This window comes from Penicillium cataractarum, assembly GCF_028827025.1.
Source record: "Penicillium cataractarum strain IBT 29864 chromosome Unknown utg000002l, whole genome shotgun sequence".
Classification (NCBI taxonomy): domain Eukaryota; kingdom Fungi; phylum Ascomycota; class Eurotiomycetes; order Eurotiales; family Aspergillaceae; genus Penicillium; species Penicillium cataractarum.
In genome coordinates, this window is record NW_026622738.1 from 1,670,609 (window position 1) to 1,692,699 (window position 22,091).

The window sequence follows — 22,091 nt, forward strand, 5'->3', positions numbered from 1 at the left end:
GAAATCAATCATTTCCTGAGATAATTCTTATCTTGCTCAATACAAAAAAACATGGAGATAAGTGGGCACTGCACTGCACACGTCAGCGGCTAAGAGAATGGTCAGTTCTGACGAGGATGAGAGCCAGTGAATGTTCGGTGGCTGAACAATGGAGGGACGATCGTCGTGACGCTAAGCTTTAGCGATCATTAGCTGCATGACAAGCTACATCATCAGCTCAATTAAGCATCCTCATTATCGGGGCTAATCCGACACGTGTATGATTCGTGAATTCTCCTTTGTGAGCCGAAATGAGCCTGCAGAAAAGGCCAGATCAGATCTTATGACGGCAAGCGCGACGTGGTACAGACATAAATAAAAAGAATTTCCCAACCTGGCCATCAACTTTCCTCTCTCTAATCTTTCCATAGCCACTTTGATCTCATTCGCAAAAATGACCATCTCCCACTACGGTGTCTGGGCCTGCCAGCCGACTCGCTATTCCGCCGAGACAGAGAAACAGGACTCCAAGTCTCCCCATATCCATCTCTACTTCACCGACGATTCCTCGTCAAGCAGAAACCTCGAGGCAGCTATCAATGTCAAGTCCACTGACAAGGATACCCGACTTGTCTTTTGGCTGAATCGGAATTTCAGTCACCCCATCACCGAGGAGCTTTCGCAACTCGAGCAAGGCTTCCACCTGGCCCAGTCAGGCTCCTCGTCCAACTCAGCCCACGAGGATCACAGTCAAAGCTCATCTCGCCACCAAAGCCACGGTCACCACCATTACCACGAACGCCTTGTTCGCCGACAAGAGTCCACCTTGCAAGGTCTTGATTTTGTCCGTACGGAGAACCTTATCGATATCCAGTCCGGCCAAGTTCTTCCGCATGATATTCCTGGTCCCAACAATGACATTCTGGACGAACTTGACCCCATTCTAACCGACGCGATCAACAAGAAGGCGACTGCCTATATCTTTGGATCATCATATGGCTCCGGTATTCATGACATTCATATGAACCAGGGCAGTCTTCCTAGTTTCGCCAACGGTATCTACGAGGATGGAGCATTGCTGTTCAAGTTTGATGATGGACACTGGGAGGCTGTCTTCCTGGCCTTTGCCTCGCAGAAGATCCCCACCGATGACCAGGGTGAAGCACAGTCCAACAGCAAGTCACTGGCAGATATTCTGGGGCAGTGATTAGACCTTGCATATGAAGGAATTATGACATTTCCGAATCCAATGAACGTGTCGGAGTTCTCAATTCTTCGAACAAGGTGGTGTACTTAACTTTTCATCTATCGGGTTAGGCCCATAATTGTTAGCGGCAAGAGCGTCTAACTCCAGGAGTTCAATACAGGCCAGCCCTGGATATACCAACATCTCTTTCTCTGCATTATTTCCCGGTAAATTTTACTCGAGGCCACGCTACTCCTTGTGGACTAAGCTTGTAAACCGCTCCCAGAGACACAAGGGCTTAGCATGAGAGTTGCAAGGGAACTATTATTTTCAGGACTTGGGACAACCAGACATGGTATTACCCATGTCTCTACATGATTAAATATATGAAAATCTACTAATTACAAGGCTACCAGCCCATTGTTGTGCCGTAAGGCAATGTTGGAACACTGTTGTGTTTGTAGTATGCATGAAAGATTGCCTATTAAGGTTGTCAGACAAAATAAGGCATCTGAGTAAAACCCCCTATTGAATACTAACCGGCTCTCAAAATATCAATATCTTTACCCCATACTATTTCCCCGACCAAATAAAACCAACAATTGCTCTGACATAAAATTCCCCCGCATGATGTCACGTGGTTTTAGCGTCGGTTACCCTCGGCGCGGAGAGAACCATAGATAAATGGCCATGCTCCAGTTCATCGACAACGAAGCCCCTCGATTGCGACTCTGAGAGCATCATTTTCTTTCTCTCTACTCCTCCAAGGTGATCCATCATGAACATCTTGCGCACTGGGGCTAGTGTTCCCCGTGCCCTGCGGCCCTGTCGACCCCAGAGTCTTCTCCGCACTCGTTTCCCCATACCACCCGTCGCGAGCCGCGCCTTTCACGCCGGACCATCGTTGTGGGGAATTAAGTCGCAGGTTCTCAAGGATGTCGGTGAAGGTGAGTCTGAATACCTTGCTGTGGCTTTGTGGTATCTGTGAAGGGAATTAAATGCTAATATTGGGGCAGGTATCACTGAGGTCCAAATCATCCAATGGTATGTGGAAGAGGGGGCTCATATTGAGGAGTGGAAGCCGTTGTGTCAGTATCAGTCCGATAAGGCAGTAGATGACGTGAGTTCTTTCTCTTATCCTTGGCTTGGTGGTTTGCTAACACGGACTTAGATTACATCGCGATATGCCGGTGTCATTAAGAAGCTACACTTTGAGGCGGACGATACAGTACCCACCGGACGGGTAAGTTGCCAGAGCCTCGACTGGTTTTACTCTCCCCGACCAAACTAACCACATTGACTAGGCTCTATGCGATATTGAAGTCGAAGACGGGAAATACCCTGACGATCAACCTCCTCATGAGCCAACACCAGAGCCAGAGCCGCCCGTGACAGCTCCAGAGACCGAAATACTAGCCACTGCTCAAACAGCCGAGACCTCTCCCATCGATCCTCAAGTACCAGAGGAAACCGTCGAGATACCCAAATCCAAGCATGCATCCCTTGCCACGCCAGCCGTGCGAGGCCTCCTCAAAACCCACAAGGTGGACATTCTCGACATCAACGGAACAGGCAAGGAAGGACGTGTCCTCAAAGAGGATGTTCTCAAGTACGTGGAGAGCCGGGACTCTCCCGTATCAGCAGTCTCCCCTCAAGTCACACCATCCATTACACTGGACACCCGGCAGGCAGAGTCCGAAGTCACCCTTACCCCCATTCAATCCGCCATGTTCAAGACCATGACCAAATCCCTCAACACTCCACATCTACTATACGCCGACGAACTCAAAGTAAACGACATCACTTCCATCCGGAAGAAACTCGTCAGTGACGCCCGTGATCCCAAGAAGATCACTTTCCTCCCCTTCGTCGTCAAAGCCGTCTCCCTAGCCCTGAACCAATACCCCATTCTCAACGCCCGCGTCGACACCACCGACCCCAACAAGCCCAAAATCATCATGCGGGAGAAGCACAACATCGGCATCGCCATGGACACGCCAAAGGGCCTCATCGTCCCCAACATCAAAGACGTCGCCAACAGATCCATCTTTGACATTGCCGCCGAAATCTCACGCCTCAGCGCCCTAGGCAAGGAAGGCAAACTAGGGCCCGCCGATCTAAGCGGTGGAACGATCACAGTCTCGAATATCGGGAATATCGGTGGCACCTATGTGGCACCGGTGATTGTGCCGACGGAGGTTGCTATTCTGGGCGTTGGACGGACTAGGACGGTTCCCGTGTTTGATGATCAGGGAGAGGTTACGAAGGGGGAGATGGTTAACTTTAGCTGGAGTGCCGATCATCGGGTTATTGATGGGGCGACGATGGCGCGGATGGGGAATCGGGTGCGTGAGTTGGTTGAGTCACCTGAGTTGATGCTTCTTGAATTGAGATGAATAGAACATATAGAAGAGGAATAAAAAGGATGCAATTTGATATCAATGTTGGTTTAGGGAATTCCAACTATAACACATGGACTTTTGTTTTGTACTTTGCCTCGAGAACTTCCTAGATAGGTATGGGTATGATTGCCTGGCTGGAAGAGGAGTCTTCTTGATAAAACGCGAGGGAAAACACTAAACAAGTTCTTCGTGACCAAAGCCTTCAGCCAAATGCATTCTTGAGAATCAAATCAAGTCTATTGAGAGCCTAGACTGTAGCTGCTATGCATTTGCCCCGACGTATGGGGGTATCAAGACACGAACCCATGTAGAGTCGTACAATCACGCCACAGATAAAAAAAAGATGCAAGCCATATGGCAAAGAAAAGAAAAGAAAACGCCAATCAAACAGATCCCAATACCAATAATTCCAGCAAGAGTAATAACCATTTCCAGTCCATCTGGGGGTCGGCTAGTTCCAGATATCACCAAAAGAAAACACCAATGACACCAAGCAAAGGAAACACGAGTCCTCGCATGCAAAACCACAAGATACGCACATCGTTAACCATTGCGGGGTTTACCTTCCCTCATAGGTATTCCGAGAGCTTCTTCGTCACGGTGTCGATCACTTCACGCTGCACCTGCTCGGGGGGACCCTCGACGTTGATCGTGATGGCATCCCACTCCTTCTCTGGCTCCTCCAGCGCCTGCATCTGAGAGCGTACCATGTCACTCTTCATATAATGGGATTGGCGCTGGCTGACGCGCTGCATGAGGACTTCCTCGCTGAGCTTGAGGTAGATAAAGTGGATCTGGACGGAGGGCGAGCCGTAGGCGGCGACGCGCATGACGTCGCGGTACTTCTGCTTCAGTGCGGAACACGCGACCACGACGCCGGCGGGTGGGTGGAAGTTGTTGGCGTCAGAGGGGGAGAGGGCTTCAATGGCGGCTTTGCGGAGGGAGATCAGCCAGTCCCAGCGGTCTTCGTCGGTGAGAGGGATGCCGTTGCCCATTTTCTCTTTGTTGGATTTGGGGTGATACTATATCAATGCGATTGTTAGTTTTCTTGTTGTTCTCATTCCCATTCAGGGATTATAGTCCGAGGGAACCAATGCGCAGGGACATAACGTACATCATCGCCTTCCAAGAAGGGCACCCCTAGTTCTATGCGCAGGCCATTGCCCACGGTGCTTTTTCCACAACCCGCAGGACCGGTAACAATCCAGATATGTTGGACGTGAGCCGGCTTGGGAAGCTTCTCCTGGATCAAGTTGGCCGGGTTGGAGGAGGAGCCTGGTTTGGCATCGAAATCAGGCATGATGTGCCCCTTGCCCACGGAGACGGAAGGCGGATCTACTATAGCAGATGAGTGCGGAGGCTGAGGCCGTTCGCCGGCGGAGAGCATGATGCTGAAGGCAAAAAGAATGCGATAGGGCTTTATCGTAAGGAATGGTCCTGGGGAGGTGTGATCCAGGGAAATTGGCCGAAGATGAATGGATGACGAAACGATGCGGTGATACGCGGAAAGGAGATTGGCGCTGGTTCCGGGAGGAAAGATTGGTTCTATACGAATGATGCTAAATATGCACAATGCACAGGAAGACGACAGTGAGGAGTGATCCTCTCTTCTCTTTATTGGAATGAGTGCGGTCGGGGGGGAAGGAGGAGAGAGTCGCGCGACAGGGCCGAGTCGGGGCTACTTTTTAAGTATTTCAGGTATGGACGGTGGGGAAACCCGAAGAAAAGCAGAAGCCGAGTGGGGGACTTGCAAGCGGCCTGGAGAAATCGGCGATGATTCGCTGAGTCTGCAGGGCCCTCATTACCCGAGTGGAGGAGTGGGAAAAAAAGAGTGGGATGGTCCTGTTGTTGAGTTTCTCCAGTCTGGTGATCGATCGACGGGGCCCTGCAGGCCATGGCAGTCAAGAAGGAGATTGTATCTCTCGCTGGATCTCATCTTTTCTGAAGGATTCGAAGAGACGTAGTCCAATGATCCAGGCTCCGAATTGTGTATCGTCAGCATTTGGCAAAAGGCGATGACCAGAATTGGAAAAGGCACATGATGTCACTGGACTTGGATACGAAACGGTATCAGACGTGTTTTTTGGCTGCCCCCACGCTAGTGGGACTCTGCGGAAACGTGGCGGCTCCGTGGATTTGGTCCTGGGTAACTCCTGGAGTAACTAGTCGAATACAGACTTACGTATCGGTATTTTTGTTTGACTCGTGATCAATTAAACATTATTCACGACTCCGTGGATTATCTCGCAACTACAAGTGTAATAATAAATGAGAATTACAAGAGTTTCCATATTACTCCACATATCCCGCGGAGTTAATCACACTCTCGAAAAAAGCAAGTTGACCTTGAATCGGAAAAGGCTTTATACTTCCCCGTCTGCCGTTTGCCTAACCTTACACATATCCGACACCTATAGTTAAGGGACACGTTTCTCCGCAACTGCTGGCAAGTTTGGACAAAACTGGGCAGACCTGCCAATCTCTTCCAAGGGGTTGGAGTACTTATTACGTGCCTGATACCGCACTCGGGCCATGCTTTACGAGGGCGCCAGCAGGAAGCTCTCTGCATGACTGTCACACCGACTCGAGCTTACGCCCGAGTACGTTGGCTACCGGAAGTACCTCTTTACGCATGAGAGATTTCCCGCATCGAGTAATGGATAATTCTCCATGGTTACTACGTTCCCTTTATAGACCCCACACCGCATCGTAGATAATCATTCGTTGCTTCTGTCGGAAATCCGGGGAAGCCAATCCGCAGGGCCGCTATAGGACGTGGCTCGGGAAGCAGAATCCGGTGCCCCAATTAGGCTTCCCTTTACAGTCTACCTTGTAATAAACGGCTCCAGGGAGGCTCATGGAGTGACATAAACTGTGGTTCTTCTCTCTTGAAATATAGCTCTAGCATAGGTTCGCCGCTTACCATATCCTTAGCTCGAGTTACCAGTACCACAGTCATGAGCGGTATCCATTCTTCAAGACCTCTGCAATAGAATGGCAATAACAGCAACAGCCAACCAATTTTACCAAAATATCTCCGGTAGTTAACCTTCTATCTATCGTATATAGCTAAACTCTCCACAATCGAAGCAGAAAATATCCTGCAACTTCGTGATTGCTACTTCATCTTTGCTTCGACGTCAGGAATTTCATAGCTGCCTGCGGGTATTACGTAAGCAGCGAGGCCACGTTCGGGATCATCATCGCGAGCTCGACTCCGCGCAACCTCTCGCAGCTACACAACGATGGCTTCCCTCTTCTTCTCCACCCCCGTCGACATCGACGTCGTTCTCGAGGACCTCGATGAGCGCCAGACTGTCGATGTCAAGCTCGACAAGGGCCGCCGCGAGCGCGTCCCCCTGTACATGGACGGCGAGTCGGTCAAGGGCGCCGTAACGATTCGACCAAAGGATGGCAAGCGATTGGAGCACACGGGTATCAAGGTGCAATTCATCGGGTCAATCGGTAAGCTCACACATTTGGGGGTTCTCAGTCGGAGTGCCTAGAAACTAACCGAAGCCGCCGTCCAGAGATGTTCTACGACCGAGGCAACCACTACGAATTCCTATCGCTGGTCCAAGAATTAGCCGCCCCCGGCGAGCTGCTACACCCGCAAACCTTCCCTTTCAACTTCAAGAATGTCGAGAAACAATACGAATCATACAATGGGATCAATGTGAAGCTGCGCTACTTTGTGCGCGTGACGGTCTCCCGGCGCATGGCCGACGTCATCCGCGAGAAGGACCTGTGGGTGTACTCGTATCGCATGCCGCCCGAGACCAACAGCCCGATCAAGATGGACGTCGGAATCGAGGACTGTCTGCATATTGAGTTTGAATACTCCAAATCCAAGTACCACCTCAAGGATGTGATCGTTGGTCGGATCTACTTCTTGCTCGTGCGGCTCAAGATTAAGCATATGGAGCTGTCTATCATTCGACGAGAGACTACCGGATCCCCACCAAACCAATATAATGAGAGTGAGACGCTTGTGCGCTTTGAGGTATGTTCTGACTTGGTTTATATGCTCTTTTCCCTGTTTGGGGACTGTCCTAGGAGATTTCACTCAATGGAGAACTGGGCTGACGCAATTTTAGATAATGGATGGTTCTCCTTCGAGAGGTTAGTGACTGATTGCCTTTGGTGCTGTTAAAACCTCTGCATTGGGATTTTAGATCCCAGCTTGGTTCAGCCGGAAACAACTCGGTTTTTCAAATGCTGACTTGCCACAGGTGAAACAATCCCAATTCGTCTCTTCCTGGGCGGGTTCGACCTCACGCCTACGTTCCGCGACGTCAACAAGAAGTACTCAACACGGTACTATCTCAGCCTGGTGCTAATTGATGAAGGTGTGTATCAATTCCCCCTTCCCAGCCCTTGCCCTGCTCCTGCTCCTGCTCTGCATCGATTTCCGTGGGACAAGGTTGGCGTCAAATGGTCCATCTCGAATGGTTTCAACCGTTTGGAGCATGGACAGCGAAACCGGGTGATATCAATCATACCAATACCCGTCGGCAAATGATACGAGCCGACCGGTTCGGTTCGGTTCTGGTTGGCACACCCCACGCCGTTTCGCAGTTCCCGACTTTGCCGTCTCGCCCACCCCCACACTAACCTAGTCTTGGCATTTCACAACCTCCACCAGAATAGATGGACCATACCGTTCCTGAAATTTTTGGTTGGGAAATCCGTCCACTAACGTTGACTCTAATAGATGCTCGTCGTTACTTCAAGCAATCTGAGATCGCCCTTTTCCGCCAAGCACCCGAGATCGCCGCCACCCCTCAGATCGCCCAACAGCAGCAAATCCAGCAACAGGTCCTCCTGCAGCAACAGCAGGCCGTCCTCCCGCCAGGATCTGCGACTGCCGGCCCGGGTCGTGAGGTGACTCCCGCCGTCAATCGGGAGAATAATACACCTGCGCCCGTCTCGGCACCGGCTGCATGATCTTCATATCGAGGTTGAGGCCATTGCAACAACTGTATCCTTGGGAGCTGCGACGTGAAGAGACTCTATTTGCTTGCTTCCTTCTCCTATACCCACATCAGTCCTCCTCTCATTTTCCTTTTACTTCTTTTATCCTCCCTCCCTCTCCCTATCTTTCTACTTTCGTGTGCCCAAGTCATTGGGTCCATTCACGGTCATGTTACGATACCATCCTGTAGTCTACCGTTTTACATCCATCTTCAGATTTCAATAAGACGAGGAGTCCATCCATTCAAAGTACTTCAATTCCTGAATCCGTTTTGAGAAAAAGAAACCGCTCTTATCTGTGACGCATGTTTATGGAGAAGGGATTAGATACATAGAAAAAAGAAATACATGTCTCAGACTGAAAAGGTGCAGACCCGTCCAAATTGAATCAATCAAGCTGGCCAATTTCCTGTAAGACTTTGCCGAGTGCCTGCAGAACCTGCCCGTCATCTCGTTCCTTGCCCGCGACCTGAATCGCCTTAACGATGAGCGGGAACATCCATTCGAGATGCTTGCGGTGGGGACGCTCCGTAGAAGCCCCACCCGTAGACAAGACAGTCTTGATAGATGGCGGATCCGGTATGGCTGATGGCTCACTTTGCAATTGCACCATATGCAGGAGAAGATGAAGCAGGGCTTTGCGTGCGGGCGTAGGCTGGGGCATGAGTCCGCGTAAGGGCTGATCTGCAATGTAGCCCTTGAGCGGGATCGCGCACCGGAGAAGAAGGTAGGGAGAAATCGAGCAGGCCAGGAGTGTCCGGGGGCATGGCTTCGAAGCGTCGGGCTCGGGGCTTTCCGCAAGCTCGAAGAGAGTATCTATGAGAGCATATGCCATGTTCGGGCGCAGTGTTGGTGGCGGGTCAAAGGTTCGCCCTGTACGGATTCTATAAAAGTCTTGTAACGGGGTTTTCTCGATTGAGTTGGAAGGCAAGTCCAGGCGCTGGGGTGGGTAGATGAACGAGGAGTGGAAGAGTGCGAGAGCGAAATTTTGGCGGACACTATCCGGGATGGCAAAGGCACCGAGGGAGGGGAGGATGAATGTCTTCAGGCGGGTAAATGAGTCAATGTCGAAATCCTCGTCGGCGAGGATTCGAGCATTAGATAACTGCTGGGTTTGGAATCCGTGAGCGGAGACAATGCCGTGGGTAATGTCAACCACGCAACGCCAGAAGCGTGCTATGTCCGCTTCGCTTGCACTGTCATACTGCTTTTCGATGTAAGGAACTGCAACTTGAAGAACATTCAATGATGCGGTAGAAGCCTGTTGCCACATGTATGGCTCGCGGTCCTTTCCTTCCCACGTGTACTTTTGCAGGATCAACGCACCGAAGCGTTCAAGGGCCGACGCCAGCGCGTCGTTGGAGAGGATATCCTGCTTGATACCGAAGTCGGCAATGTACCAGCTGATCAGGTCGATGGTGGATTTGGAGAAGGCGACAAATCCTGGCTTTCTCGAGTCATTACCGGGGCTCCATTTTGTCAAAGCCGATCCGGACAGATCGGCCAGACACAACAAGATCGCAGGCTGGGATTCCTCTTTTTCAGTGCAAAGGGTTTTGATACATTCAATGACCAAGGCTTGCAAAGCAGAAGGGCGATCGACATCCGGAGAGTACGGTGGAGACACCGAGTTCCACACTAACAGACGCAGATGCTGAAGCACCTTCTCGATATTTTCCGGGCTCAGGTGAGCTTTGTGCAGGCGGTATATCTGCTGGAAGCTTTGCATGTACGCTAGGGCAGCATCTTGATTGGGTCGGTCGAGGTCAATAGCAGTTTCATCATCTGCAGGATGACCGTTGGCCCAAAGATTCCATGCGCATTCTCGAGCCTCCTTGGTCAAGCCCTCGGGAGACTGTACTCGAGCCAGAACAGAGGCAATGCTTGCAAAGGTTGCCTCGCTGAACTCCAAAAGACGCATATCCACCAACCCCTGGAGGTACTTGAGGAGTCTTGTCCAGGATTGGTCAAAGTTCTCATCGCTCACGATAGCGTCGAAGAAATTAGTGATGAGGTTGAACACTCCGTTGATCATCAGCACGGTCGTCTCCACCCATGATTTGAGATCGTCTTTGGCAGTTTCCTGTTTCGTGGCCTCGTCCAGGGTAGTACTGAGATTTTCCACCATCGAGAAGAGGACTCGATTCAAACACAGTTGCCATGCCTTTGGAGAAAGTTGCTGTCCATAGGCATCGAAAATCCTCAGAAGCGTGTGGATCGCACTGTTCCGGATCTCAGACCTTGTGTCCGTGGTGATTCCAACGATGCGAAGAAGCAACAGTAGCCACAGAGTGTTTCTGGACACAGACGGGTCTTGATCGCAGGCCAGCTTGCCGAGCTCCTCCTCGCTGACGGAAGAATCAACGTGGCTCTCAACTGAAAATTGTTCAATTTGGCCTCGCAGGAAATCGGACACATTCCAGAAGAAAGAAGTTGTTGACAAGGAAATGTTAAAGTCCTGTATTTGGGATGCAAAGCTGGAGAACGAGTTCACCAGGGCCAGCAGACAGGGTGCTGGGAGCAAAGAGAGGAAATCAGACGCAACAAGGTGTAAAGACTTGTAGGCAGCTCGGACAAGACGTGGGCCGCCTGGAAGAGCAGACCTCCTGCGTTCAGTCGGCGCGGTAAGCTGAGCACCACTTGCTGTCGCGGAAACACCCCGGAATACGCCAGATATCAGGTCAAATATGAGACTCCACCCGTCCACGAGTGTCTCTGCGTATTGTTCCAGGATATTATGGAGAATTTCCAGACTTTGTTCATGGATCTCTATCACAGTGATCGGAAGTGACTTTGCGGTCACTTGATCCGACGAATACAGCGTTGTTACCTGATCCTTGAGTGTCTGCAGGTTTCTTGTCTGTACCCTGTTGCGAGTCTGATCATCATCTGCTTCCCTTGGCTTCATAGTCAAATAGATCAATGAATTAAGAATACTGCTAGCCTGCAAGCGGAGGTTAGGGCTGATTGCAGTGTTCGCAGACGTCGCAATGAGACTTCCACTCAGAAGCTGCCACGCTGCAACATTCTCTTCATCAAGTGAAGAAAGCCTGTCCAGGTTCGCCCGAGCCAGCTCATTTCCCTTTTCGAGCACAAATTTCAACTCCTCGTCCTGCATTCTAGATTTGCCCACGGTGTGCGAGACACGACGAGCATTTTGGTGCATTCGTCCAGATTTCCGCGAAGACTGAGGGGATTGTGGTGGCTCAGACACCTCTTGGGCTGATTCTTCAGGGGTTCTCTGCTCAGTGAATGCAGAAAGGTTCAGCAAGGCGAGCAAAACTTCTTGGAAGGATGCACTAGGATAGTCACTAGTGCTTTCAAACATCTTTGTGGAAGCCGTCTGGACTGCAATCACCTCCGCTCCAAGATTTGCCGTTGGAATATCATTGCCAGAAATGACTATGCTTTCCCCTGTGCCGCTGGCCGATTTGATCAAAGTACTGGAAGATATGCCAATCACAAACCCAGCGTATTGAAGTGTTTCAAGCAGAATGGACCAGGCCGGCTGATCCAATGTTGGTCCCAACGCGATTCCGAGATTGAGCAAAGCCCGCAGACATAATAGGTTTCTTGTGCTCAAGGAAACCGAAGAGGTTTCAGCGGCTGACGAACCGGTCAAATCTCCGGGCACGGAGTTTGATCGAGGTATATCCGAGCTCTTGCGATACTTTTGAGGGGTATCTTCGGACTGCGGGCCGCCCAGAGACGGCGTGGCAGGGCTTTGAGTCTTTACGCCGCTCGCGCCGGCCGGAATTGCAGCCTTCCCGAGAGTTGTGAGAAATGCATCTCGAGGCACAGAGAGTCTTAAGAGACCCGCGACATGGGCCAACTTCTGAAAAGCGCGAACAAGGTTGTGGTAGTATTCGTCGTCTAGTGAAGCGTGCAAGAAAGTCGAGCAAGCGGCTAGAACTGCAGGCCAGCAGTCTTCAATGATTCCAGCACAGGTCTTGATGGCCGAATATTGAACATGAGATTGCAGATCCAAAGGGTTGATCGGGACCGATGATTTCTTTAATGGCGAGACCGCCTGTGCACGCAAAATATCTGGTGATTGAAGATCTTGGGAGGAGCGGGCAGAATCAGTTGCCTGGTCAGGACTCATGATTCTATTTTTCTTCTTGGATTTCACATCCGGAACAGTGAGTGGTAGGATGAACTTGGCAAGCCCCTCTGCAAAGCTGCTGATGCAGTTGAGAACAAGGCTGTAGATGTAAGTCTCCGGGGGTAGCGGCGGGTCGGCTTTATCGAGGAGTTCGATGTATGGCGTCCGCACCACACTCCACTGGGTGCTGATGCCAGGCACTTTAGTTTCAGCAGTGGGGCCGGTAGATCCAATGACACCAGCGACGCCACCAGTCTCAAGAGCAATTTGGTCTTCTGTTGCAGACCTTGTATGCTCTGCTCGGAGCGGTATTGTTGACTGATTGCTGACTCCGATCAAAGATGGCTTTTCAGAGGCCAGGCGAACGAGAGAAGCCATATGATCCCTAAGAACGTTCTTCCTCTTCTCGTCTCCATCGTATAGCGAGTAGATCATTCGAACGACTCCAGGCTCGGCGTAAAGGCCTCGGAAAATCTCCATGCATAACACTCGCTTCCATGGCGCATTCCCGTCCGGCTCAAGCAGATGAGTTAACAAACCAAATGCCATCTCACACTCCGCAGTCAAGAGAGATATATGGCGTTTCAGAAGCACGAGTAGAATCCGAGCAACGCGGACGGTCTGAGAGAATGAATGCCTTTCGGAGAAATATCGTACCGTGAGTGGCATCAGACGAACTCGCAGAACTTGTAATAGTTCCGGGTGTCCCACAAAGAGACGGCCACTGTTAAGTATGATGCTTTCTATAAGTTCCAATACAAACGTGGGGGACAAAGTTCTCGTGCGCAGAAACTGCAATTGCTCCCCATCGATGAGGCGACAGAGATCATCTAAGACCTAATGGAAAGAATGTCAATATCACAGACCAATCACTAGATAATGAAATCTAACCTGCAAAGCGTCATATGCGAATTGGGCCACCTCCACTGGATGGCCATCGACCTTCACGGTGGTGAAGGTTTTGGCATCCTTCGGCAGCTCTTTTTGATGCACGAATTAGTCACTTCCATTAATACAATTCTGGGGCCATTCATCACGTACTGTCTTCATTGGATACCCTTTCGAAAGTCGAAACCACCAGTTGCTGCAGGGTAGCAGCCGCAGTGCTGCTTACAGCAATAGTCTTGCTGGCTTGCAATGTTGCGCAAATCTCCAATGTATTTGCCAGCAAATCGCCGCTCAAATCATTGGAATAAAATTGCAGAAGCGAAGGCAAAGATTGCAAGATCTTTAACTGGATGTCAAGGCCTATAAGATATTAGTAAACTCGTGTCCATTGTTGTACTCGGTCAGCTCTATCATACTTAAGCCGGTCGTCTCTTTTAAGCCTGCAAGAACATCTTTCAAGCGATGAGAAGGTAATGACCGAGATGCGATCAATCGTTGCAGGCAAATGACGCCGATTCCAGCAAGTTTCGCGTGCCGCGTATGACACGCGATAATGAACGGCTCGACAAATGCCGGTTTACGCACGAGGTCTGGTTCAATTATTAGCTATCATTCTGCTTCAGTGCAGACTTTAGAGTCTTACCTGCCGAGATCTGTGCTTCAGACGTCGAAGGTAGAGCCTTTAGCTCGTTAAGGGACTGCTCGGCTGCCTAGATCTTCCGGTCAATGTCTGGTCAGGGAAATGTCCGAGAAGAGATGAACTGACTGTTCGGAGGTCGGCATTCTTTCTTCGAGACTCCTGTATGAGATTTGCGAGCTCGGTCTGCAAGAATTGGGAGGACATTTCCAATGTAAAGCGGCTACCTTCACCGCATGGCCGATGTTATCCCAGTGGCCGAATGTCTGAGAGTCGACAATCAAAGCCCCTTGACTGCAAGTGTTTGAGCTGTTCCGTTTCGTTGTATGCCAGATTCAGCGAAGCTTCTAGTCAAATTTTATGCAGATTCAACCACTCCAAAGGCCGATTTTGCTCTGAAAGTCTCGTGAATCAGTTGCGCAATCAACAATCCCCGGCGTGGCATCTCCAGTGCCAAGGCTCTCGATAAGACCCCTATCGCACGTGACTAGCGGTCATCGATCCAGCAGCCGCGGGCGGGAGGAAAGTGCCCCTCATCCAATCCTCACGAACTTCTCCGTCACCTTCGTGCTGTCGCTGGATCCGAATTGATCACTCTGACATTAATTGAACCCAAAATGGCTGCCACGGTTCCGCGAAACTTCCGCCTCCTGGAGGAGCTCGAGAAAGGCGAGAAAGGATTGGGCGCAGGTACGAGCGTCCTGGACTCCGAGAGCATCCAATCAACCACTAACTAATCATGGCTTTAATTGCAGAGGCTTGCTCTTATGGACTTGCTGATGGAGAGGACATGATGATGAGCAACTGGAATGGAACCATCCTTGGGCCCCCTCATGTTTGTCTACCTTCAATCCCCGCATCGAGTGTCGTGTGCCCTTGTCTACATGGCTAATCAATTCTGGTATTAGAGCGTCCACGAGAACCGGATATACAGTGTCAACATCCACTGCGGACCCGACTATCCCGACAACCCTCCTACTATCCAGTTCGTCTCGCGAGTCAACATTCCTTGTGTTGACCAGCAAACAGGCAAGGTACGAACCGAATCAATACCGCAGAGACAGGCCAGGGAACTAAATTAGTGATATCATAGGTGGATCCATCCAAAGTCCCGTGTCTGGCTCAATGGAAGCGGAACTATACCATGGAGACCGTCTTGATCGAGCTGCGGAGGTGAGATATTCATGTGGACTCAACATTCTGGCTTGCATTACGCTGACTGCTTATCTAGATACATGGCCTTGCCCCAGCACAAGAAGATCGCACAGCCCCCAGAGGGATCGACCTTCTAAGGTCTGCATGTCACCCATAGGGTCACGAAGGAATCCGGAGTACCATGGTTTTCTCTTTGATGTTCCTTCGTTTTATCTTTCATTTTTCTATGATTATCCTTTCGAGCGTGTATAGTGTATGCATGGCAGTATGGCGCGGTTTCTCTGAAGCCAAATTCAATTCATTCATAACGTATCAACAATCATGTTGTTAATCGTAGCCTTAGCTTTTTGACACCCGTGGCAGTCAGTAATGTGTAATGTGATAATAGCTATCACACGAAAAAGCATTCGGTTTAACACTCATTTTCTAAACAACAACAATGATCCAGATACTGGGCTTCGTATCTAGCGGCACCTTTGTGTAACGGTAAGATGCCCCGGCTTGCGGTTCAGTCGTCCAGCCAGTTTTTCTTTTCTCATTTTGGGTAACCAGGTTTCCATTGTCGCTAATCTTCTTTTTCTCTATTTTTCTACCTCGTCACTCTATACATCCGTATCGATCACGTGATGTTCTTCCTCATTTGATCGGATGCGGAGAGCTTCCGCAATTTCTCGAATCCGCCCTCGAGTACTCGAGATCACGGAATGCATAAGGTCTTAGTACCAAGTCGCTCTGGGGTCCACCGCTTTGCTTGTGAGATTAACCCCTCCTCTCAGTTTCTGGCCTAGGCTAACTCTATGATTCCCCGCAGGTTTGGCGCTTTATCGGGCCCTTCTCCGACAATGTTCTCCCTCCGCCGCCGGTGATGCGCCTTGGCGCGACGAGACCAAATGTCTCGTCCAGCAAAGGTTTCGAAGATATAAAAGGCTACAGAGTCCTTCTCAGATCGCAAATGCATTGAAGGCAGGATACGAGGTGCGCATGGGCAACAGCTATACCAGCAATTCTACAATACTGATAAGATACGCTTCGATATAGGCTGTGGATTTGCTTGACCGCACGTCTAAAGGAAGCCAGCCGGACTCCCACAAGCTCACTGCGATACTTTCCCAGGCAAAGTCTTTCAAGGAGCAATATGCCGCTGAGCAAAGAAGGGTTGCGGAGCTGATTCGACCGAAGCCGGTATCACCGAGACAGGCTCGAAAGGAAGAGACTATACGATTCGAGCAAGAAACCTCCCGCAAGCACCCAGATGCTCCGTCGATTCTGGATCGCCCGCGACTAAATTTAAACGGGAAACGAAAGGTGCCGGTGCTGGTAAATGCGCGTGGGATACCTTTCTTGCGAATCAAGAAGCCTCAGCCGAGGAATCTGAGTGGTGTCATACGAAGCAAGCTCGAAAAGCGCTGGAACCGTATTGTAATCCGTGACAGGCTACATGTGGACCTTCTCTTTGCCAAAGATGAGGACGCTTGGGATCATCTCACCAGAGCCGCGGAGCGACCGACGTGGTCCGAAGAGGTCAAGCTTGCTCTGGATAACGTGTATGACAAAATTCGGGAAACCGACAGGCAAAACCGCGAGCTGGCTGAGAGTATGTGGAACATTGTGCTTGAAGAGAGAAAATTGGCGGAGAAAGAAGACGAGCAGAGACAGTTGAACCAGTCGGCCTTGCAGGACAGGACTACTTGACCCATTCCACTCAGGTGGTCGTCGTCGTTCTCAGTGGCCTGCTGTGTAATGCTCCCGATGTGCTCTCGGCTTTGGGCTTAATCGGTTTTTTATCGGGACATGCCCCGGTTTTGTATAATAGACATTTTTCAATTATGATACCCCCAATTTTACTGGTTGTTCGAACTTGAAGCACACCCTTCTGTCGATGTATAAGTAGACAGTGTATCTGGCTCGGTTCGTTAGAATAAAGCAAACAGATATTGTTCATGTCATCGTAGACTCGTTTTGTGCTATGTGCATAAGACTCCAGAGACACGTAAATCGTGTGAAACAGAACTATCAAATACACCGGCCGTGCGAAAGATGTCGCAATCACATCATGCAGTAACCTTGAGCTTGTCGACAGCAGGCATAACGTCTTCTTCCTCCTCGTCATAATCGGCCTTGCCTGCGAGACCACGCTCCCATAGCTCTCGGCCCGTAAGCTTCTTCTCTTCCTTGGCGGTCTTTTTCTTCTTGTCCTCTGCCTCCTTCTCCTCACGCTGCCGCTGTTCTTCTTCCTCTGTCTCTTTCTTGAAGCCTTCAAGCCATTTCTGGAATGTCTCTCTGTTGACTGCTGTGCCTCGGAATTTCCGGTTCTCCTCCTCCTCTGCCTTTTGAGCCACGCGCGCCTTCTCCTCTTCAACAGCCTGGACGCGGTCCACCATCAACTGCTCTGCAGCTTCCTTCAGCGCGCTAACAAGTGAGAAGACCATTGCCATTCCCATGTTCTCCTCGATTGCATTGTTCAGAGCATCAGTTAGGACGTCTTCATCTTCTGGAAGTTCGATAAGAGGGTGCTTCGGGGCATTGGGAACTGGTGTAATCTTGAGCTCCGGGGCGACATCGGGATAGTCTTCAGGGTATGAGACTTCAAGGTAAATCACAGGTTGCTCGGGCTCGGGGCCATTCTCGGGAGGGTCGAGCGTTATGGAGATCTTGTATGAAGTTTCGGATATGTCTGGTAGCGAGCGAGGTTAGCAACTATACATTCCCCTGGCCATATATACTATTGAAAATCAAAGAGATTTAGCCGTACCTGTAATCTCATCTGGGAAAATCGAGTCGAGGACCTCGCGTTCCTCAATTTGGTCTTCGCGGCCCATTGCGTCTGATCCGCCCGCGGATTTGAGGGGTAGTAAATATGGTGGTCGACTGGTAGGGAGGGAGAGATTCCGCGTCAAGAAGAGAGGGTTATAAAAGGAAGACTGGTATGAGCAGTCAAGGCTTTCAAGGGTGTATTCGTATAAAGAAGATTAGGTCTTTCAGTCAAATAATCGAATCGCATTTGCTTCGACAGTGGTAAATGCCAATCTTGCGGTCCCGCATGCAAACCTGACAAACAGCTCCAATTTTTGGGCCGAAGCTTCAACTTTTTTACTTCGAGTCCCCGTCACTGAACACTAATTATTCTTTTCGTTTTGCATAAGACACATTTATTACTCTCATTCCTTGTTTCAGAATAGACCTGCCATGGGAAAACCCAGACCACAAAAGAAAAAGTCATCCAAGTCCCGCACAAAGTCCGTCCTCGGCCCTGGTGGCTCGATCTCGAAACCCAAAATGTCCCAAGACCCCTCCACGTTACTCGACCAGGCCACAATCCTCCTCCAGACGGGCCGAGCAGATGAGGCCCTGCCAACAGCACAGCAGGCGTTAGACCTAGCCGCCGACAATGTGGCCGTACAACTTCAGGCGGTGAACCTGCTCGGAGAAATCAACGTCGAGCTCGGCGAGATCGAGACTGCTCGGGAATACTTCTTGCGCGCCGTCGAGCAGGATCCCAATGGGTCAATACCGGAGTCGCAGGGCGGTGGCGCTGAGAAGTTCATGTGGCTCGCTCAATTGAGCGAGCAGGGTGGAACGGACAGTGTCCAGTGGTTCGAGAAGGGCGTTTCATCTCTCAGACAGACCCTTCAGGCCTTAGACGGAAAGACGAGCGCCGAGGAGGTCGCGTTGGCTGAGGAGAAGAAAGTGAAATTGTCCAATGCGCTTTGCGCCGTTGCAGAGATCTACATGACTGACCTTTCGTGAGTTTCATGGTCCATCGCAATCACTAAGGTTCTACTGCTGACAGTTAATTACAGCTGGGAGGAAGACGCCGAAGCTCGATGTGAGGCACTGATCACAGAGGCCCTCACTGTCACGCCTGACGCGCCAGAAGTCCTACAGACTTTCGCCTCCATCCGGATATCACAGCTGAAGACCGAGGAAGCTCAGGAAGCCCTCAAGCGAAGCACTAGCCTGTGGAAGGACCTGGCTCCCGAAGATCCCAAAGTGCCCGACTTTGCAGTCCGCATCAGTCTTGCACGTCTTCTCATGGAGGTCACGCTGGAGTTTGAGGCTCTGGAAGTTCTCGAGCGTCTGATTCTCGAGGATGACCAAAGCGTGGAGGCGTGGTATCTCGGCGGCTGGTGTCTCTATCTGCTGGCGGAGAAGCAACAAGCGCCGAAAGATATTGCCGAAGATGAGGCCGCCGAGTCGCCGCGACACGCGTCTTTGATTGCCAGTCGAGAGTGGCTCAAGCAAAGTCTGAAGCTTTACGATCTACTGCAGTACGAGGACGAGCCCCTCCAATCCCACGCCCTGGAGCTAATTCAGGGAATGGTTGCCGAAATCGGAGAAGATATGGAAGATAGCGAGGCGGAGGGCGAGGGTGAGGGTGAAGACTGGGACGAGGAGATTGACGCGGACTCTGATGACGAAGATCACGAAATGGCCGATTCATAGATACAATCAAACAGTGATGATGTTTTACGCATGTACAGCTCTCTTTCTTTTGTTTTTTTCTTTGTTGATACCACAAATAAGAAAAGTTTGCCCATCCCATAGATCCTTCTTTCTTCCACCAACCATTCCTGAACTTCCCCTCGCCACTGAACCGCCTCGGCTCCGGATAAACCCACTCCGGGCGCTGCAGATACCGAATTTTTGTCGGCGTTCACTGCGAGAAGAGTCGTCGAGGCTGTCAAAACTCCTGCAGGATGGACTTGGTACCAGCGCCGAGCGGGAAGACCCCGGTGAAGTCTCCTGTGGTCGAAGTGGAGGCCGTAGAGGCCGTGGACGTCGCGGAACAGGTCGAAGCGGAGACGGTCGCGCTGGAAGATGCGTCGTCCGAGTTTGAAACAGACAGTGATGGTTCAGAGGACTGGGACACTCTGTCTCATGGCGGGGATACAATCCAGTTTCTGCGCGATGAGCAGCTACGTGATGGACTAGGTATGGACCTGTGCCTGAAATCTTACATCGCGCCCCCTTTACCCCAGTTTTCCCCGCGATCGATCACCCTACCACAACATGTTTTGGCTAACATGACGGCGCACTGTAGTTCCCGGTGCTTGTACCCTAGACGAAGCCGTCGCCTTTCGCCAGCGCCTTCATGATATCGGCAAGGCGGCATTTGTGGAAGAGACTATCGCGCGGGAGGCCGTGACGGCGAAGAAGCTCTGTACGGCATTTGGAATCATGCCACCGGCATTCCTTGAGGGCGCGCCGGACGAGTCCTATCATCCGCTGCTAGCAATCGCCTTGTCTCGAGAGTTCGCTCGGCGACCAAAGCTTCCTCAATACAACACCATTGAAGACGCTGTGCGGCTCTTGCAGGAGTCTAAGAATATTGTCGTGTTGACGGGCGCGGGCGTATGTCTTCCCTTTTCATACTTACAAATTTTCGCTTCAAGGCTAATGAAGAGATTCTATTTAGATTTCAACCAGCCTCGGAATCCCTGATTTCCGTTCGAAAGATACTGGTCTCTACTCTAAATTGGAGCATCTAGGTTTGAGCGACCCCCAGGAGGTCTTTGACATCCACGTCTTCCAAGAGGACCCTAGCATCTTCTTCTCGATTGCTAAAGACATCCTTCCGACGGAGAAGAAATTCTCCCCGACCCACGGATTCATCAAGCTGCTGCAGGACAAGGGCAAGTTGTTGACCAACTATACCCAGAACATTGACAACATCGAAGCCAACGCGGGAGTCCTACCTGAGAAAATTGTACAGTGCCATGGATCTTTCGCCACTGCTACTTGTGTCAAGTGCAATTTTAAGGTTCTCGGTGATGCGATTTTCAGTGATATCAGAGACGGTAAAATACCCGAGTGCACAGCTTGTCCCGAGGCGATTGCCCAGGAAGCGCTGAAACCACAAGGGCTGAAGCGGAAACGCAGCTCTAATGGACAGCACAAGGATCGCAAGGAAGAGTTTGACGATAGCTCGGATGATGATGACTATGAGATCCCAACTCCTGGCGTGATGAAGGTATGCGGTGATTCCACGATATTGCCATTGTTAATTGACCGTGCTAACTTCCCTATGAATAGCCTGATATCACCTTCTTTGGCGAGGATCTTCCCGACGAGTTCGGCCAGCGCCTGATTCATCACGACCGGGAACTGGTGGACCTAGTTATCGTCATCGGAACTTCGCTCAAGGTAGCCCCCGTTGCGGAAGTGCCAGGGATTCTACCCCGTAACGTCCCACAGATCTATATCTCACGTACAGTATGTTGCCTCCCTCGAATGCTTCTTTCACAACTGATGCTGATTTATTCTATAGCCTGTGTCTCACACGGGATTCGATATTGATCTCTTGGGCGATTGCGACGTGGTTGTTTCGGAGCTCTGCCGCAGGGCCGGTTGGAACTTACAGCACCACATGATACCCGCAGATGAGGCTGTAGAGGTTACTCCCCTCGAGGGACACGAGTCACGACATGTGTTTAAGGTTGTTGGCGCATAGCGGCGGAGTTTTGGGAAATGGTTTCTGCGTGGGGGACGGCGTCACTTGGGATTCATCCTTACCTCGGAATGTGGTTTCTGTATTCGCTTTTGGTTTCTGGCCCAAGGCATTCTCTGCATAAATTTGGTTTTTGTTATTCCAGTTAATACCATTGAGCTGCCGCACGAATTTTGATTCGTTTCCATTGTTTAATACCTTAAGGTACAGGAGCTAATTCCGAGGTTGGGCTCTAAATTGGTATAGTACCAGACATTCCCGCGGATATATCTTTACACTGCTTGCGAAAAATTTACAGACTGAGATAGTGAAAACAG

At 50.6% G+C, this 22,091-nt stretch overlaps 10 protein-coding genes across 10 annotated transcripts; 7 read left to right on the top strand and 3 right to left on the bottom strand.

The window, feature by feature from the left end:
- Positions 1–433: 433 nt before the first annotated feature.
- On the top strand, positions 434–1,186 carry N7496_002686 (YukJ family protein; the record flags this gene model as incomplete). The annotated part of the gene is made up of 1 exon (XM_056695617.1): positions 434–1,186. The coding sequence occupies one exon, from the start codon at positions 434–436 to the stop codon at positions 1,184–1,186; it is 753 nt and encodes a 250-aa protein (XP_056557829.1).
- Positions 1,187–1,943: 757 nt separating this feature from the next.
- N7496_002687 (uncharacterized protein) lies at positions 1,944–3,561 on the top strand (the record flags this gene model as incomplete). Its single annotated transcript, XM_056695618.1, has 4 exons — positions 1,944–2,112; positions 2,182–2,285; positions 2,337–2,408; positions 2,470–3,561. 4 exons carry the CDS (start codon positions 1,944–1,946, stop codon positions 3,559–3,561), a joined length of 1,437 nt encoding a protein of 478 aa, XP_056557830.1.
- Positions 3,562–4,136: 575 nt separating this feature from the next.
- N7496_002688 (gluconokinase) lies at positions 4,137–4,954 on the bottom strand (the record flags this gene model as incomplete). The annotated part of the gene is made up of 2 exons (XM_056695619.1): positions 4,137–4,589; positions 4,682–4,954. 2 exons carry the CDS (start codon positions 4,952–4,954, stop codon positions 4,137–4,139), a joined length of 726 nt encoding a protein of 241 aa, XP_056557831.1.
- A 1,858-nt stretch (positions 4,955–6,812) lies between these two features.
- On the top strand, positions 6,813–8,514 carry N7496_002689 (vacuolar protein sorting-associated protein 26; the record flags this gene model as incomplete). Its single annotated transcript, XM_056695620.1, has 5 exons — positions 6,813–7,032; positions 7,098–7,570; positions 7,665–7,689; positions 7,800–7,916; positions 8,282–8,514. 5 exons carry the CDS (start codon positions 6,813–6,815, stop codon positions 8,512–8,514), a joined length of 1,068 nt encoding a protein of 355 aa, XP_056557832.1.
- Positions 8,515–8,929: 415 nt separating this feature from the next.
- On the bottom strand, positions 8,930–14,378 carry N7496_002690 (uncharacterized protein; the record flags this gene model as incomplete). Its single annotated transcript, XM_056695621.1, has 6 exons — positions 8,930–13,483; positions 13,538–13,626; positions 13,688–13,894; positions 13,951–14,124; positions 14,178–14,244; positions 14,301–14,378. The coding sequence occupies 6 exons, from the start codon at positions 14,376–14,378 to the stop codon at positions 8,930–8,932; spliced, it is 5,169 nt and encodes a 1,722-aa protein (XP_056557833.1).
- Positions 14,379–14,788: 410 nt separating this feature from the next.
- Positions 14,789–15,463, top strand: N7496_002691 (E2 ubiquitin-conjugating protein MMS2; the record flags this gene model as incomplete). The annotated part of the gene is made up of 5 exons (XM_056695622.1): positions 14,789–14,861; positions 14,927–15,006; positions 15,080–15,205; positions 15,265–15,344; positions 15,403–15,463. The coding sequence occupies 5 exons, from the start codon at positions 14,789–14,791 to the stop codon at positions 15,461–15,463; spliced, it is 420 nt and encodes a 139-aa protein (XP_056557834.1).
- A 567-nt stretch (positions 15,464–16,030) lies between these two features.
- On the top strand, positions 16,031–17,018 carry N7496_002692 (LYR motif-containing protein; the record flags this gene model as incomplete). The annotated part of the gene is made up of 3 exons (XM_056695623.1): positions 16,031–16,079; positions 16,138–16,301; positions 16,365–17,018. The coding sequence occupies 3 exons, from the start codon at positions 16,031–16,033 to the stop codon at positions 17,016–17,018; spliced, it is 867 nt and encodes a 288-aa protein (XP_056557835.1).
- Positions 17,019–17,377: 359 nt separating this feature from the next.
- N7496_002693 (RWD domain-containing protein) lies at positions 17,378–18,145 on the bottom strand (the record flags this gene model as incomplete). The annotated part of the gene is made up of 2 exons (XM_056695624.1): positions 17,378–18,000; positions 18,079–18,145. 2 exons carry the CDS (start codon positions 18,143–18,145, stop codon positions 17,378–17,380), a joined length of 690 nt encoding a protein of 229 aa, XP_056557836.1.
- Positions 18,146–18,512: 367 nt separating this feature from the next.
- N7496_002694 (ACL4 family protein) lies at positions 18,513–19,769 on the top strand (the record flags this gene model as incomplete). Its single annotated transcript, XM_056695625.1, has 2 exons — positions 18,513–19,069; positions 19,127–19,769. The coding sequence occupies 2 exons, from the start codon at positions 18,513–18,515 to the stop codon at positions 19,767–19,769; spliced, it is 1,200 nt and encodes a 399-aa protein (XP_056557837.1).
- A 254-nt stretch (positions 19,770–20,023) lies between these two features.
- N7496_002695 (putative histone deacetylase SIR2) lies at positions 20,024–21,777 on the top strand (the record flags this gene model as incomplete). Its single annotated transcript, XM_056695626.1, has 5 exons — positions 20,024–20,258; positions 20,368–20,678; positions 20,743–21,297; positions 21,360–21,539; positions 21,595–21,777. The coding sequence occupies 5 exons, from the start codon at positions 20,024–20,026 to the stop codon at positions 21,775–21,777; spliced, it is 1,464 nt and encodes a 487-aa protein (XP_056557838.1).
- Between the last annotated feature and the right edge of the window lie 314 nt (positions 21,778–22,091).